Genomic DNA, 12,286 nt, shown 5'->3' on the forward strand with positions numbered 1-12,286 from the left:
ATCGATCCTAGCGGGCTTGGTATTAATAGGAAAGCTCCTGCCTTTGCCAACTTGATTTTCTCTTTATTTTGCTTGCGACGATATAACTCACGAACGACTTTTAAAATGTTAGCACGAAATGAGCTTTCAAAAAGATATAGCATGACCCGATGCGACGAACCCTACGTTCAGCCGAAAGCCGTAAAATGCAAGACTTTTTCACGATGATTCTAATCATCTCTTTGCATGCCCAGTTAACCCTACACATTTGACACCCCTCTCCCTATCGACAGACCCCGTCGAAACTGCACGGATGACCTCGCTGAAAACTTAGTATCTGAACCTCACCGCCCTAACGAGGACTAGATAACCGCTACAACAACAACTTATGATGCGATTCTTTGTATTACACAAATATATTTTGGCATCAGATATATAATTCTTATGCCCAAACTTTCGGTTTTTAAAATGCTAGATTTCCCAATCTTTTGTCCGAAAGCCATGAAATGCATGAAGGCTTAGACCAACTAAAAAATATGCGGAATTCTAGTGGAGTTTTTTCTCATCTCTTGATCTATTTAGCCTGAGTTGTAGAATCTTCTGTTTACCGTCATTTTTGTAGATATTTGTTTACTATAAATGGTTGCAATTAAAGTATCATTTAACGAATCCGAAGTAGGTGTGGTTATGATGCGATTTTTATACAAATATATATAAAAAGGCATTTTTATTTCCCATCTTTCAAAAAACGGAAACGCTGCAGCCCAACCCATTCCGCCACAAGCCACTTTATAAAGCTTAACGTTAAAATTCATTGAAACATTGCTCACGTAATAAATGCGATTGCATGCAATCGTATATACATATGTTAATCGATGTTGCGTTAAATTTTAGACGGATAATCCTAATAATTTTTCAAATAAACAGATTTGCGCAGATTTGTTAGTGATTAGCAATAACCTGAAAATGCATAGAGAGCTTGTCTGGTCAAGCGGTGTTATCTTGGATTAATATGTCATAGACTCATTTATATATAGTAAATACTACCTGTTAATATAGACGTGCGTTAAACTGGGGTAACATTTGCATTTATCCACACACTGAACAAGTTCAGCTCATTAATGTCATTAGTTATTCAAAACGTATGCTTGAACCACACATGCACATATACACACATACATTAACAACAATAACAAGCGCAGAGCAAATGTAGGACTAATTTGTTGTTGTAGTTTGTGGCAAGTACTGCTGCTACTACAGGTGTTTGAGTAAATAATAGCTACTGACTGTTATGAACCAACTAACCGCAACTAAGCCACTTTCTGTTTACCTGGGCTTTGGCTTAATTGCACAGGTTTTAATGAAGTCTCAGATTACACACTTTGATGGCAGTCGGATATAAAGGTCATTTCCGTAATGTTGTGCTTTCAAAGCTAAGTGGGTGGTTTTGTCTAACCTTTGTGGCCGATTTGGTGATATTATACTAGCATGTGGTCTATATATATGATTTAATATTAGATTAACTTAGTAGAGTTATTTGGTTGCTGGAATGTTTGATATATCAACAACCAAATAGAAGAAAATGAGTGATAAAAGTGATTTTTTATAAAATTTTTTAGAATTTAGTTATTTATCGTATTTTTTAATATCTTGAAATCAAAGTCTGGCATATGACACTTCTCAATGTTTGAGCTGCCGTGTATGACTGCTGCAGCAGGCTCGAAAATATTCCAGCTATAACGCGCCGAATATGCTCTTCTAAGACGACTTCACATAACTCCACAAAATATAGTCCTGCGGTGTCGAATCTCACGATTTTAGAGGTACACGACGCGAGATAATGAGCTCCCCAAAAGCTTTCTTCACTAAATTGATTGTTTCTTTGGCTAAATAGCATGTCGCGTCGCCTTCTTGAAGCCCATAAAGTAACTAATAATGGGTCTATAGCATTCCCCCGTGACTGTGGCTTTTTGAGGATGTAATGGCGTCTCACCAATGGCTTGTGGATTTTCATGACTTCAAATGCGACAATTTTGTTTATTAACGTACCCATTCAACTAAAAGAGTGAAAATCGAGATCGGGCGCATCTCGCGAACCGAAACATTATTTTAGTAATAAATTCTCTCGATTTTCAAACGTTGTTCCGGAGTAATTTATGAATTTTTAATGCACATTCATAATAAAAAAAAACTTATATTTTTGGCATGAAAAGTCTGTTTTGAACACTTTTGAATCAGGTACATACAGCACCTATGAATACTATGTCGTTTCGTGGCTCGCTGACTTGCATACAAATAAATGTTTTGATTCAATTTCTGCCTGACCAAAGATGACAATTGTGGTGTGAACTCCTTTTTAGGAACATAATCGGATAATTGAAAATAATTTGAATTTAAAGATCAATATCGTTTGATTTATAGTCATACCCAGATAAGTACAGGTGCAAATGTAGATATTTTGCTTGTGCACAAGCCATGCTAAGTGCTCTCCTGCTTTATTTAGTACTCTTACCCGTTCTTAAGATACCAGTACTAGTATCTAATCATCTCACAGGTATTAATGAATTTGCAAGGTGACTTCCATTATTTACAATTACACATTGTGACAAAAAGTACCCTTAAATTGCAAATAAAACGAAAAATAATTAATTATTCCGATCAAGCATGTCCAAAGAGACATGTTTACGGTACTCTTTCTGAAAAGATTTAGTTTTACTCTGTAACGCAAGAACGCGTCTCATACCCAAAATATCCACCAAAATCATTCGAACAGACGCGTAAGATATAACGAGCTTTCTTTTCATCTCTCCAGCACTTGCTTAACGATTTTCAGGCACCTTATTATTCACTTTTTAATATTTTCATCAGTTTAGGCGGTCGAAGGTTGTCCAGAACGAGGCATGTCTTCAACGATATCTCGATTCTTAACTATTTTCGGTAAATTTCTGGGTGCCTTTTGGTCACAATATAGTAATTTTACTAAGAATTTCAAATTTTTTCGATTGTCATACAAATTCTTGCCATAACTATATCAAAGTATATCAAATCCAATCTTGGTTTTCAAAAATAACTAACCTCTTTTTTTTAATATTTTTCCAGCAAGTTGGTTGCAGAAAATCCGAACGATTCCGATAAAAAATATGAAACAATGAACGAAACCCGTCTATGAAATTTTGCTTCCGAGGCATTTCGACTGTTGTTTGCTGAAAACAAAAACTAAAACGGATCCTGCCAGTCTAAAGTACTCAAAATTACCGTTAACAAGTCTCTCCTGTTAACCCAATAGCAATCATTTAGTTTGCTGTAGTTTAAGTTAAAAAAATAAATAATAAATCAAAGCAAACTTCAACAACAACACATCCAAAAACTAACTCAAAATGGGCGCAACACGCGACAAGCCGCGCATCAACAAAACTCTCATCTCGCTCAAAGTGGTGGTATTCTTCGTCATCAGTGGTGAGTAGAATTTAACGAAAATAACTATTCAAATATATTGCTATATATATCTTGTTGCCACAGGTATTACCGCGCTGCACGTGCTGCATGCCACCAAGCCACTACTGCTCGGCCTAAATTTTAATGAGTATCGCCGCATAAGCATTATTGCGCCATTCGTCTCAATACTTGGGCCGCTGATTGCCGGTCCGTTGGCCGATCGTTTGGCCGCTAAGAATGCCACAAGTTTCGGTCGTATACTACGCTTCCTCACTGCCATCTTTCTGATACTCGCCGTTATTGTGTATGCTTGTCTCTTCGCCATACCCGAAGTGAAGAGGGAGGAAGCTCGTCGCCCGCTTGTCAGTTTCGGTTGTGATTTGCATGGCGCAGTCATATTTCAGGAACGCTGCTCCAAAGACGCCACCTGCCACAGTTGGAAAGAGAAGGTGGGCAATGTGAATTTGACACGCTGCACCTACACCTGCCAAGATCCCACCAAATATGAGAATTTGTATACACCATGGTTTGATGGTATACCCACACCGTTGCCGTCGACGGAACAAAGTTCCGAGTTCGATTATGAAGATGAATCTGTAGCGACATCGACGGAGAGTTTGCGGGAGCGACGCGCGATTGCTGGTTCGGCTGAATTTGGCGGTGAGCTGCTGAGTGCTGAGGTTCAACAACAACGTGTCGAGCGTGCTCTGAAAGATGGCACACCACAGAAGATTTATGTGGAGCCACCACATTTGTGTCTCACGGAGAAGACAGACAGCGGTGAGACGGTGGTGAAGAATTGTCATGTCTACACCCATGACACCAACAATATTGTTGTAAATTCGGTACTGCGTGCTGCGGATAACAGCAAGGATAACGACACACATAGCGCCGAGTGGTGCAAGTATCCTTTGGGTGAGTACGAAACGAATTGATATAACTTAGCGGCAAAAAGCATTTCGATTCAACATCAAGAAAACTCTTGGTTGGACTCCATTATTTTTGCATTGATCAAACTCTAGATCAACGATTTTGGAATAGTCTAGTTAATAAAAAGTTTTTCTCTTCTAAAAAGCAGCTATCAACACTTAGAAAGTTTTCTTCAGAAATATCGAATACCTGTACGTTAACTAAAATACGAAGATTCCCTAGCGGGAATTGCTGTAATTAACAGTTCGTTAAGTTAATTGCTGTTAATTTAAACATTAAAAAATCTTAAAAATATCATAGCATACTTTTAGGCGCGAAAAATCTGTGGTACTTACATTCTAAATCTAATTCTACTGGTGAACATTGTATATGAGACCAAGCTATGTTGGAATCCAATTTTGTGATTTTTATGATATTTCCGCTTATCGGTTAATAGATAATATTTTGTAAAATCACAAAATTTTTCTTGACGATCTTCAAGTTGTAAAGCCAGAAATTACAGAATAGTCACAAGCTGGGTTGTCTACATATATACATAAGTACCGTATAAACTGTACATCTAATGCGTTTTCATCCTAGCACTTTAACCAGTTCACTGTTACAAATTTGAACTGGAACCCAAGCGTACTCTTTTTCTGTCTAACATGATCATCGATAAAAAATCCACATCGTGCAAGCCTTTCAGCGAGAGATTTTCAGTTAAGGGGTTATATGGGTATCCTTGGGTAAAAAATAGCGTTTTTCCAAAATTTGTTCTTAAATAAGAACTGAAATTGTTTATTAGAATTTTTTATGAAATTTTGAAATTTTTGGAAAAAAATATTTTAAACTCGGCCATTGCGACGCCATTTCCGGTGTCCCTCGGAAAAAAGATGCGCTCGCGTTGGTAGGATAACTCCTTACAGAATCATCTAAAGCGAAAAAATACGCGTTTTAGAAAAAACCTTAACTTAGAACTTGGACGAAGGAAAAAACTGAAAATTGGATTTTTGGTAGATTCTTTTCACCAAAAAATGAAAATTTTAACGAAAATTTTGTGAATTTTTTTTTTCAAGTAGTTGTAAACGAAAAAAATCCTTTACGAACTATATCTCAAAGATCTGTGTAAAATTTCATGAAGATCAGTTGAGTAGTTTTCAAAAAATCTTGCCAACCGACTTCAAAAACACAGTTTCGAGAAAAACGCGAGCTAGCCTCGAGCGTAAAAGTTCTCAAGACTGTATCTCCGACACTATTTTTCGGATCAACTTGATAATTAATAATTTAAGACAATATTCTAAAGGTATCGTAGAATTTAATAAGACAATAAGGCATGGAAATTTTTATACATATATGCCTTTTTGTCAGTAAATGATTTTATTTTATAAAAGTATAAACAAAGCATCATTAAATAAGGTTTCGTCTTGACATGACAAAAATTTGATAAAACCAAATTAATAATCTTATATGTAATGGCTGTTTGGGTTGATTTATAGTAAGTAGTTCCAACCGAAGCCACTTGCGGTGGCTATTACTAAACCTTCTAGGATTATCTAAAATTAATTAGACAAACAAAATTAGGTGTATTACTAGATCCGTCCTAATAAATATTTTGGTTTTTCGGAAATTAAGAAAATGGAGGCCTTCGGGTTTTTTTCCGAATTGTTGGGAAAAACCCACAGTTAATTGTTTATAAAACATCGAAATTGAAAATAAAAAAATTTTACAATTAGAGCACTAGTTTTTCATATTCTAAAAAATTTTCTTTGAAATCGAACCGAGCGCTTGTCGAGCTACAGTAGTCACCAGTTTACACAAAGAACGAAGTTTTGAGGAAAATGTATTTTAAGTTTTACATGAACATTCCACAGCACCTGAGAACGTTTTGCTAATTAACGAATAACTCGAAAACTATTTGTCAGACTTATTTCAAATTTGGAGAGAATATTTTATAATATACTAGGGGGTTCCGGCCACACGTTGCTGTGGAATACATTTTATACTATTATTCAGATAATAAACTATTCAATACAGTGAAAATCTTATTTACGAATAAAGGCAAAAACGTTTTTGTCGGTATAAGAATCCAAGGGATTGTATTTGAGATTTAACTTTGAATATGTTCATACAAAATATTTCATTGGATAAAACAGCGAATTTATGGCTGCTTTCTTAAGCTTTCTTTCAGCCTTTCTGTCCAGTTAATAGAGTTATCCGCTTAATAGATTGTACTTAATAAACATCAACATGCCAATGTGCATGGTTAATGGAGATGTCCGCCTAATAGAGCGTCCATTTAATAGAGCTTTCCTGTATTTTTTATTTAAGATTTTTTTTACTATCCTATCTTCTAAGTTGGTTCGAACTGGACACAGTGTGCTAAGTTTTGTTGAAATCGGTTCAGTAATTTAGGAGTTCATCGCGGACAAACAACGTGACACGTAATTTTTATATATAAAGATATTAATTATGGAAATGCAATGCATAGATTTTTTGAAAATTCTAACTACCCGTAACACCTTAAAAGTTGCTCTGGATAGAAAAAATACTTTGCGAGAACATGTTTTGACTGTTTAAAATCAATTGTTCTTCAAATTCATGTTTTTCAACTGAATTTAATTTTGGTATTCAATATAAAGACAAAAATTACCACTCAGCATAGATAGTTAGAAAATAATTGAGGTTTTGCACTGCGACCTATGGGTCTATCGCCTCTGCTATATCACATATAGTCACAAAGGCACCTTATGAGTCCAGACCACTCATCACACTATGAAAACTTTATTTTATAATAAGAGGGCGTATCTCAAGATCAACTTCGTGATAATCCTTCTTGCTCGCGTCATCTGTCAGCGGCTTTACATAGTAATCGACATTTTAATTCATTATGGTCAATTTGTATTGGAAATTCTGGCAACTCAATCCCCCTTCAATCTTAATTCACGGCTTAAGTTGTTCTTTCTCTGCACTGATAAACGCCAACCACAGTCCATATGAATGTGTGGGTGTCACAAATCAATGTATTGTTGTAAATTGCCAGGTCACAAGTGTTTTGCAAACACTTTCAATTAGTGACAACAAATATTCGTGTCAATTTGGTGATTTGTAAACAACTGTGTCAACCAGCAATCGTGTCATCAACTACTAACTAATCACCAGTTACTATGGCACTCACCTCATCATTATCACCTTCAATGAACACATCACACAAATAAACACTTATTTACACACATACATACATGCATATATGCACATGTGTCCGATAGCAAACAAATTTACGTGCGAGCAAATGTAATGACAGGCAATTTGCAAGTATAAACAGCGACCAACACTTACCGAACGCACACACACATACTCGCACAAACTGTGGTGGACGAATTTTTGGCAATATCCATACATTTCCTTGGTCACGACAACCAATTCACCTGTATACTGTTTATCACATTTCAGATGGCTTCCAGTGTAATATACCACTCAAACAGATTAAGCACATGAACGACATCAAGAACGGCACCGCATGCAAACCGATGATTGAATGCCAAGTGATTGATCCTTACGACAGCAAAGGCAGTGTATTGGCCGATAGTGAATGCATTAAAGTAAGTAATACGAAAAGCGCGCGCACACCGCTTGTCTGCAACCTGTCAGTCATACTCATTTAATCTCGTTTTTCCCCACCACTTCCACCTCTCTCTCTCTCTCCCCTCTCTTTCACATACACGCTCACTTTGGCTCAACCACAAAATAGATTACTGGGGACTTGGATGCCACATTGGGCGGCTACACTGCCATCCGTCTGCTGGGCGATATCTTCGTGATGGCCGCGCTGACACTACTCAATACTGCCATCGTTATAGCTGTGCGCGAAACGTCGGAGGGACGCGGTGAGGTATGTCGTCAATATGCCTGGGGCGCTATCGGTTATGTGCTACTCTTCTCGCCAATCGATTTATTTGCTTTCGCCAACGATTCGAAACACGATGCTGCACTGGTGGCCCTAATACTTGTCATTGTGTGTCTGCTCATCGGTGCATTAGTGTTGCTCTTTGCCACACAAATGCCGCTCAGTCCGCCCGAGTGGTGGTGGCATACAAAGACCGGCATGCTAGTCTATCCCATGTCGGCCATACGCCGTTATAGTCCGGAAATTTTCGTACTTACATTGGTCGCCATACTATTCGGCACATTTTGGAGCAGCATACACAGCTTCCTTATTTGGACATTCAGTGACACGTATGCGGTCACCTATTCGGGCTTGATCTTGGTGTTGGTGCTGTTCTTCAATGTGGACAAATTCATTGAATATTGTGGACATTCGAATATCTTTATCGCCGGCTTTGCGGTCTTCGTCATACGTTTCACGGCGTTGAGTGGTGAGGGCACTGAATGGTTGACCGTTGTCATGGAGGCAATCGAGCCGGTCGTCATCGGTGTTGTATGGATAACCATTATACTGTATATGCGGCATGCAATGCCTCGCAAGTTAACAGCGACCGGACAGGCAGTGGCTGTGTTGGCCTTCTTCGGCATTGGTAAGTAACATTTAAGTTTTTGAAATGGTGATACTAGAGATTAGTACGGTGACGGAATATGGTACAATAAAGTTTGAAGCGTTAGGAGAGGTAAAACTTGCATATTAAGCGGTGTTCTTAATAAGAATGTTTGTGAAGCAAGAAATTTCCTTAATTGTTAAAGCTTTTGGTGAGATTCTAGAAGTTCCTTACTTAACGGTTATTAAAAATGAAGATATCCTAGAGCATCGCTATTTACTTAACTGACCTTTATATTTTCATGATATTTACTTTATTCCAAAAACAAAAAATTGGACATATAGTATAATTCCTTGAAAAGGGAGTTTTAAATCGACTCTAGTTTCAGACCACCAGATCACCGTAGCATCATTCAAGCCCATCAACGATCTCTACTATCAAAGTAGATATGCATTCACCCTTATAGCCGAGCGGCTTTGGAGGGTCTCCTTACGTTAATTTCATCCTATTGGAAGCGAGTCGGTTGTCCGATGTCACTGCCTGGTCTTACGAACCTCGAAAAACTCATCAAGGAGTGCTTGACCTCATTAGCAATAGCTTTAAGTGTTTGCCATATTAGACTTATACCGAGAAAGCGATGAGCTTGCTAGGGAGCGCACTCTTACACTTAATTCATACCATTCCAATCGAGTCCCCTTGTGCTCTATCGCTGTAATTATAAAGCTTCACTGAGCTTGGCAAACACAGGTTAAAAACCAGAGCTTGTGCGACTGCGAGATCTTTCGGATCTAGAGTGAACCGTATGAGGTCTTCCGATTTATTTACATTGAGAAAAGTCAATCTCGCAGTTATTGTAGGGATTATGACTAAACGGATGTCCTTTGCCGAAGCAATACAAAGAAATATGAGGTGGAATATTTATGTCACTTTCTATCCAGGATCCAAAGTGAACCGTAAGAGGTACTCCGAACTACTTACCCTTAGCAAAGTCCATCTCGTAGTTATTGTAGGAATTTTGACTCGACGGATATAGACAAATATTTGTCCAAGTGTCTCCGACTTAACTTAACCTAACCTCGATTTGGGTTGAACCCTACGACCTAACCTAACCTAACCGCTTTATTAAGACTTTTAGAAATTTGATCTTTTTACTGTTACTACCGGATCTGCGACGAGACAATTAGGAACTATTACATATCTATCTTATAATTTGCAAAAATCTCGCATTAACTACGTATGCTCTTTTCCAGGCAAGGGTTTGGGTGCTGTCATTGGTTTGGCGCGCGACGACAAGGAGCCGAAAGCGGACGCGCAGGCCATCCACCAGTGGTTGGCGATTGCCGCTTGCATCATTGCGCTCGTTTACTTTATCATTTACAATTTGATTTTGGCGCCGCGTTGCACGGCCAAGTCACAGCATATCGAGGAGCTGATTTCCGGCTCGGCATCGCAGAATTTCAGCAACGGCACCAATGGGGCCGGCAGCACCGGACAGGGCAGCACCAGCGCTGGCGCGGCGCTGAATGGCAGCTCTAATTATTCACCGCTACGCGTGTACCACAATGAGCGAGGGAAATTGGGACAATTTAGATTTTAAATTTATGCGCTTTGATACACACACACAAACACACACGCACATACATGCATATACACATATGCGCGTCTGCTTGTATGTGCATACACTTGTACACATGTATTTGTTTAAAGAAGTTATATTTTATATAAATTTAATTGGATGTTTACACAAGTAACTTTTAATTTTATTGATTTTTGTATTAAATTAAATGTGTATATATGTATGTATATATATACATATATTAATTGTAATAAAAAGTACATAAATACTAAAACAAAAAAAATTAAAAGCCGCATTGTAAACATAAAACGAATTAAATTGATGATGAAAAGCAAGTAAATGCTCTTTGTAGCACATTGGCGGTTATGTTGGCGTTTGGCAGCAGCGAGTAGGTACAGCGTGTAGACAGACGGTACGCAACGGTTTCAGTAACACACAATTTTATGCATCATTCAACCCACCTCAGCCATTTGTGTATGCGAATTTCAATGGAGTGTACAATTGACAAAACAGCATGACAATCCAGTAGCAACAACAACCACACACAGGTGTGTGTTGAGTTTGTTTTAAGCGCCAGCTGTTTTTTAGCCACCAAGCTGCTAACAATGAATGTTAATTCTAGTTTTAAGTCAACCTTTTGCTAAGATTATACACTGTGAACCGAGAAAATATAATACATGTATTTATATATAAATATTTTGAACTATCCGTTGATATTATGATCACAAAAAAGCTCTAACTAAATGGACATTAACATGCCTGCAAAATAAGATAAAATAATATTTTTAATTAAAAGCCATAAATAAGAAAAATCAACGCAATTATATGCACAATGATTAAATGAAATGTGTATCTGCCGCAGTTAAAAGATATATAGATAAATATGATATTATTTACACACACACACACACATACTCTTACTTAATATCTTTGTGTAATGCGAGTATTTGAATAAAAAATCAAATGAAATTATTTTTTTTTACAAACATACAATGTACTTCCCGTAGGTGCACCATTGTCGAGCATTTTTTTCGCGTGTCGCATTAGTTGGTAATATTTTTTGTAATAAATAATAATAATTAAATAAAGTAATTTATTAAGCTTTGAAATAAGAGCGCAAGTAATAAATAAAATCCACACATTTGAAATTTTTGTGATGATTTTCAGCTCATTACAGCCTAACTGTTTGCAGCGGCATGCAAGCGCTGTGTCAACCATTGAAATCCAATAAAAAATTTAATAAATCACACACTTCATATAAATGTTTTTATTGCTTAGCAAACAATTTTCATGACATACTGCATTTTTTTCCGTTTTATATTACTTAAATTAAATATTGACTTTGCAAATGTGTTAGTTGTTTTTGCTTTCGCCGAAGAATTTAACACTATTACTGCATATTTGCATAATTTTCATCGACAGGGGGAGAAGCCCCGAACTCTGTATACTCAAATAAGGTGAGTATTTTTTTAAATTAATTAAAGTAAATTAAATATTTGTCACTTTTACGTTTTTACATATAGAAACGTGCCTATTGTAGGCAAGTTAAAGTGCTTTGCAATGCTCCATACCACGAAGGTTTTCCAGAAATCCTGGAGATGTTATCAACATACCTGGTTATAGAACTATTTACAAAGTATGACTGTAAAAGTATTTGGGGGCATCCATCTTCAAAAAGTATATCGTTTTAAGCCCCTCTCCGATTAGATTTTGTTGAGAACATCGTTCACGTCAATAATGTTATGAGAGAATTTGACATAAAAGGGGATTTCAATTCCAATAAAATAAAATGTCTTTGGTTTTCACATTTTCGATATGAGCAAAAAACGCTAATGTCAAAGTTGGTGAGTACTAGATACAGATATTAAACATAAAAGGTGATCCCCTTCAGTGTTTC

At 37.1% G+C, this 12,286-nt stretch overlaps 1 protein-coding gene across 3 annotated transcripts in view; it reads left to right on the forward strand.

The window, feature by feature from the left end:
* The window catches only part of LOC126761449 (uncharacterized), a 103,082-nt gene extending 91,444 nt beyond the window's left edge, over window positions 1-11,638 (forward strand). For all 3 annotated transcript variants that reach the window (XM_050477611.1, XM_050477612.1, XM_050477613.1), the window contains exons 3-7: window positions 3,079-3,435; window positions 3,499-4,329; window positions 7,774-7,922; window positions 8,072-8,855; window positions 10,064-11,638. In XM_050477611.1, coding sequence (XP_050333568.1) covers window positions 3,357-3,435; window positions 3,499-4,329; window positions 7,774-7,922; window positions 8,072-8,855; window positions 10,064-10,410 — 2,190 coding nt within the window. In that variant the 5' untranslated portion in view covers window positions 3,079-3,356 and the 3' untranslated portion in view covers window positions 10,411-11,638. The remainder of the gene's footprint in view (window positions 1-3,078; window positions 3,436-3,498; window positions 4,330-7,773; window positions 7,923-8,071; window positions 8,856-10,063) is intronic.
* The last annotated feature ends 648 nt before the right edge of the window (window positions 11,639-12,286 follow it).

Source organism: Bactrocera neohumeralis, chromosome 6 (assembly GCF_024586455.1).
Source record: "Bactrocera neohumeralis isolate Rockhampton chromosome 6, APGP_CSIRO_Bneo_wtdbg2-racon-allhic-juicebox.fasta_v2, whole genome shotgun sequence".
NCBI classification, from domain to species: domain Eukaryota; kingdom Metazoa; phylum Arthropoda; class Insecta; order Diptera; family Tephritidae; genus Bactrocera; species Bactrocera neohumeralis.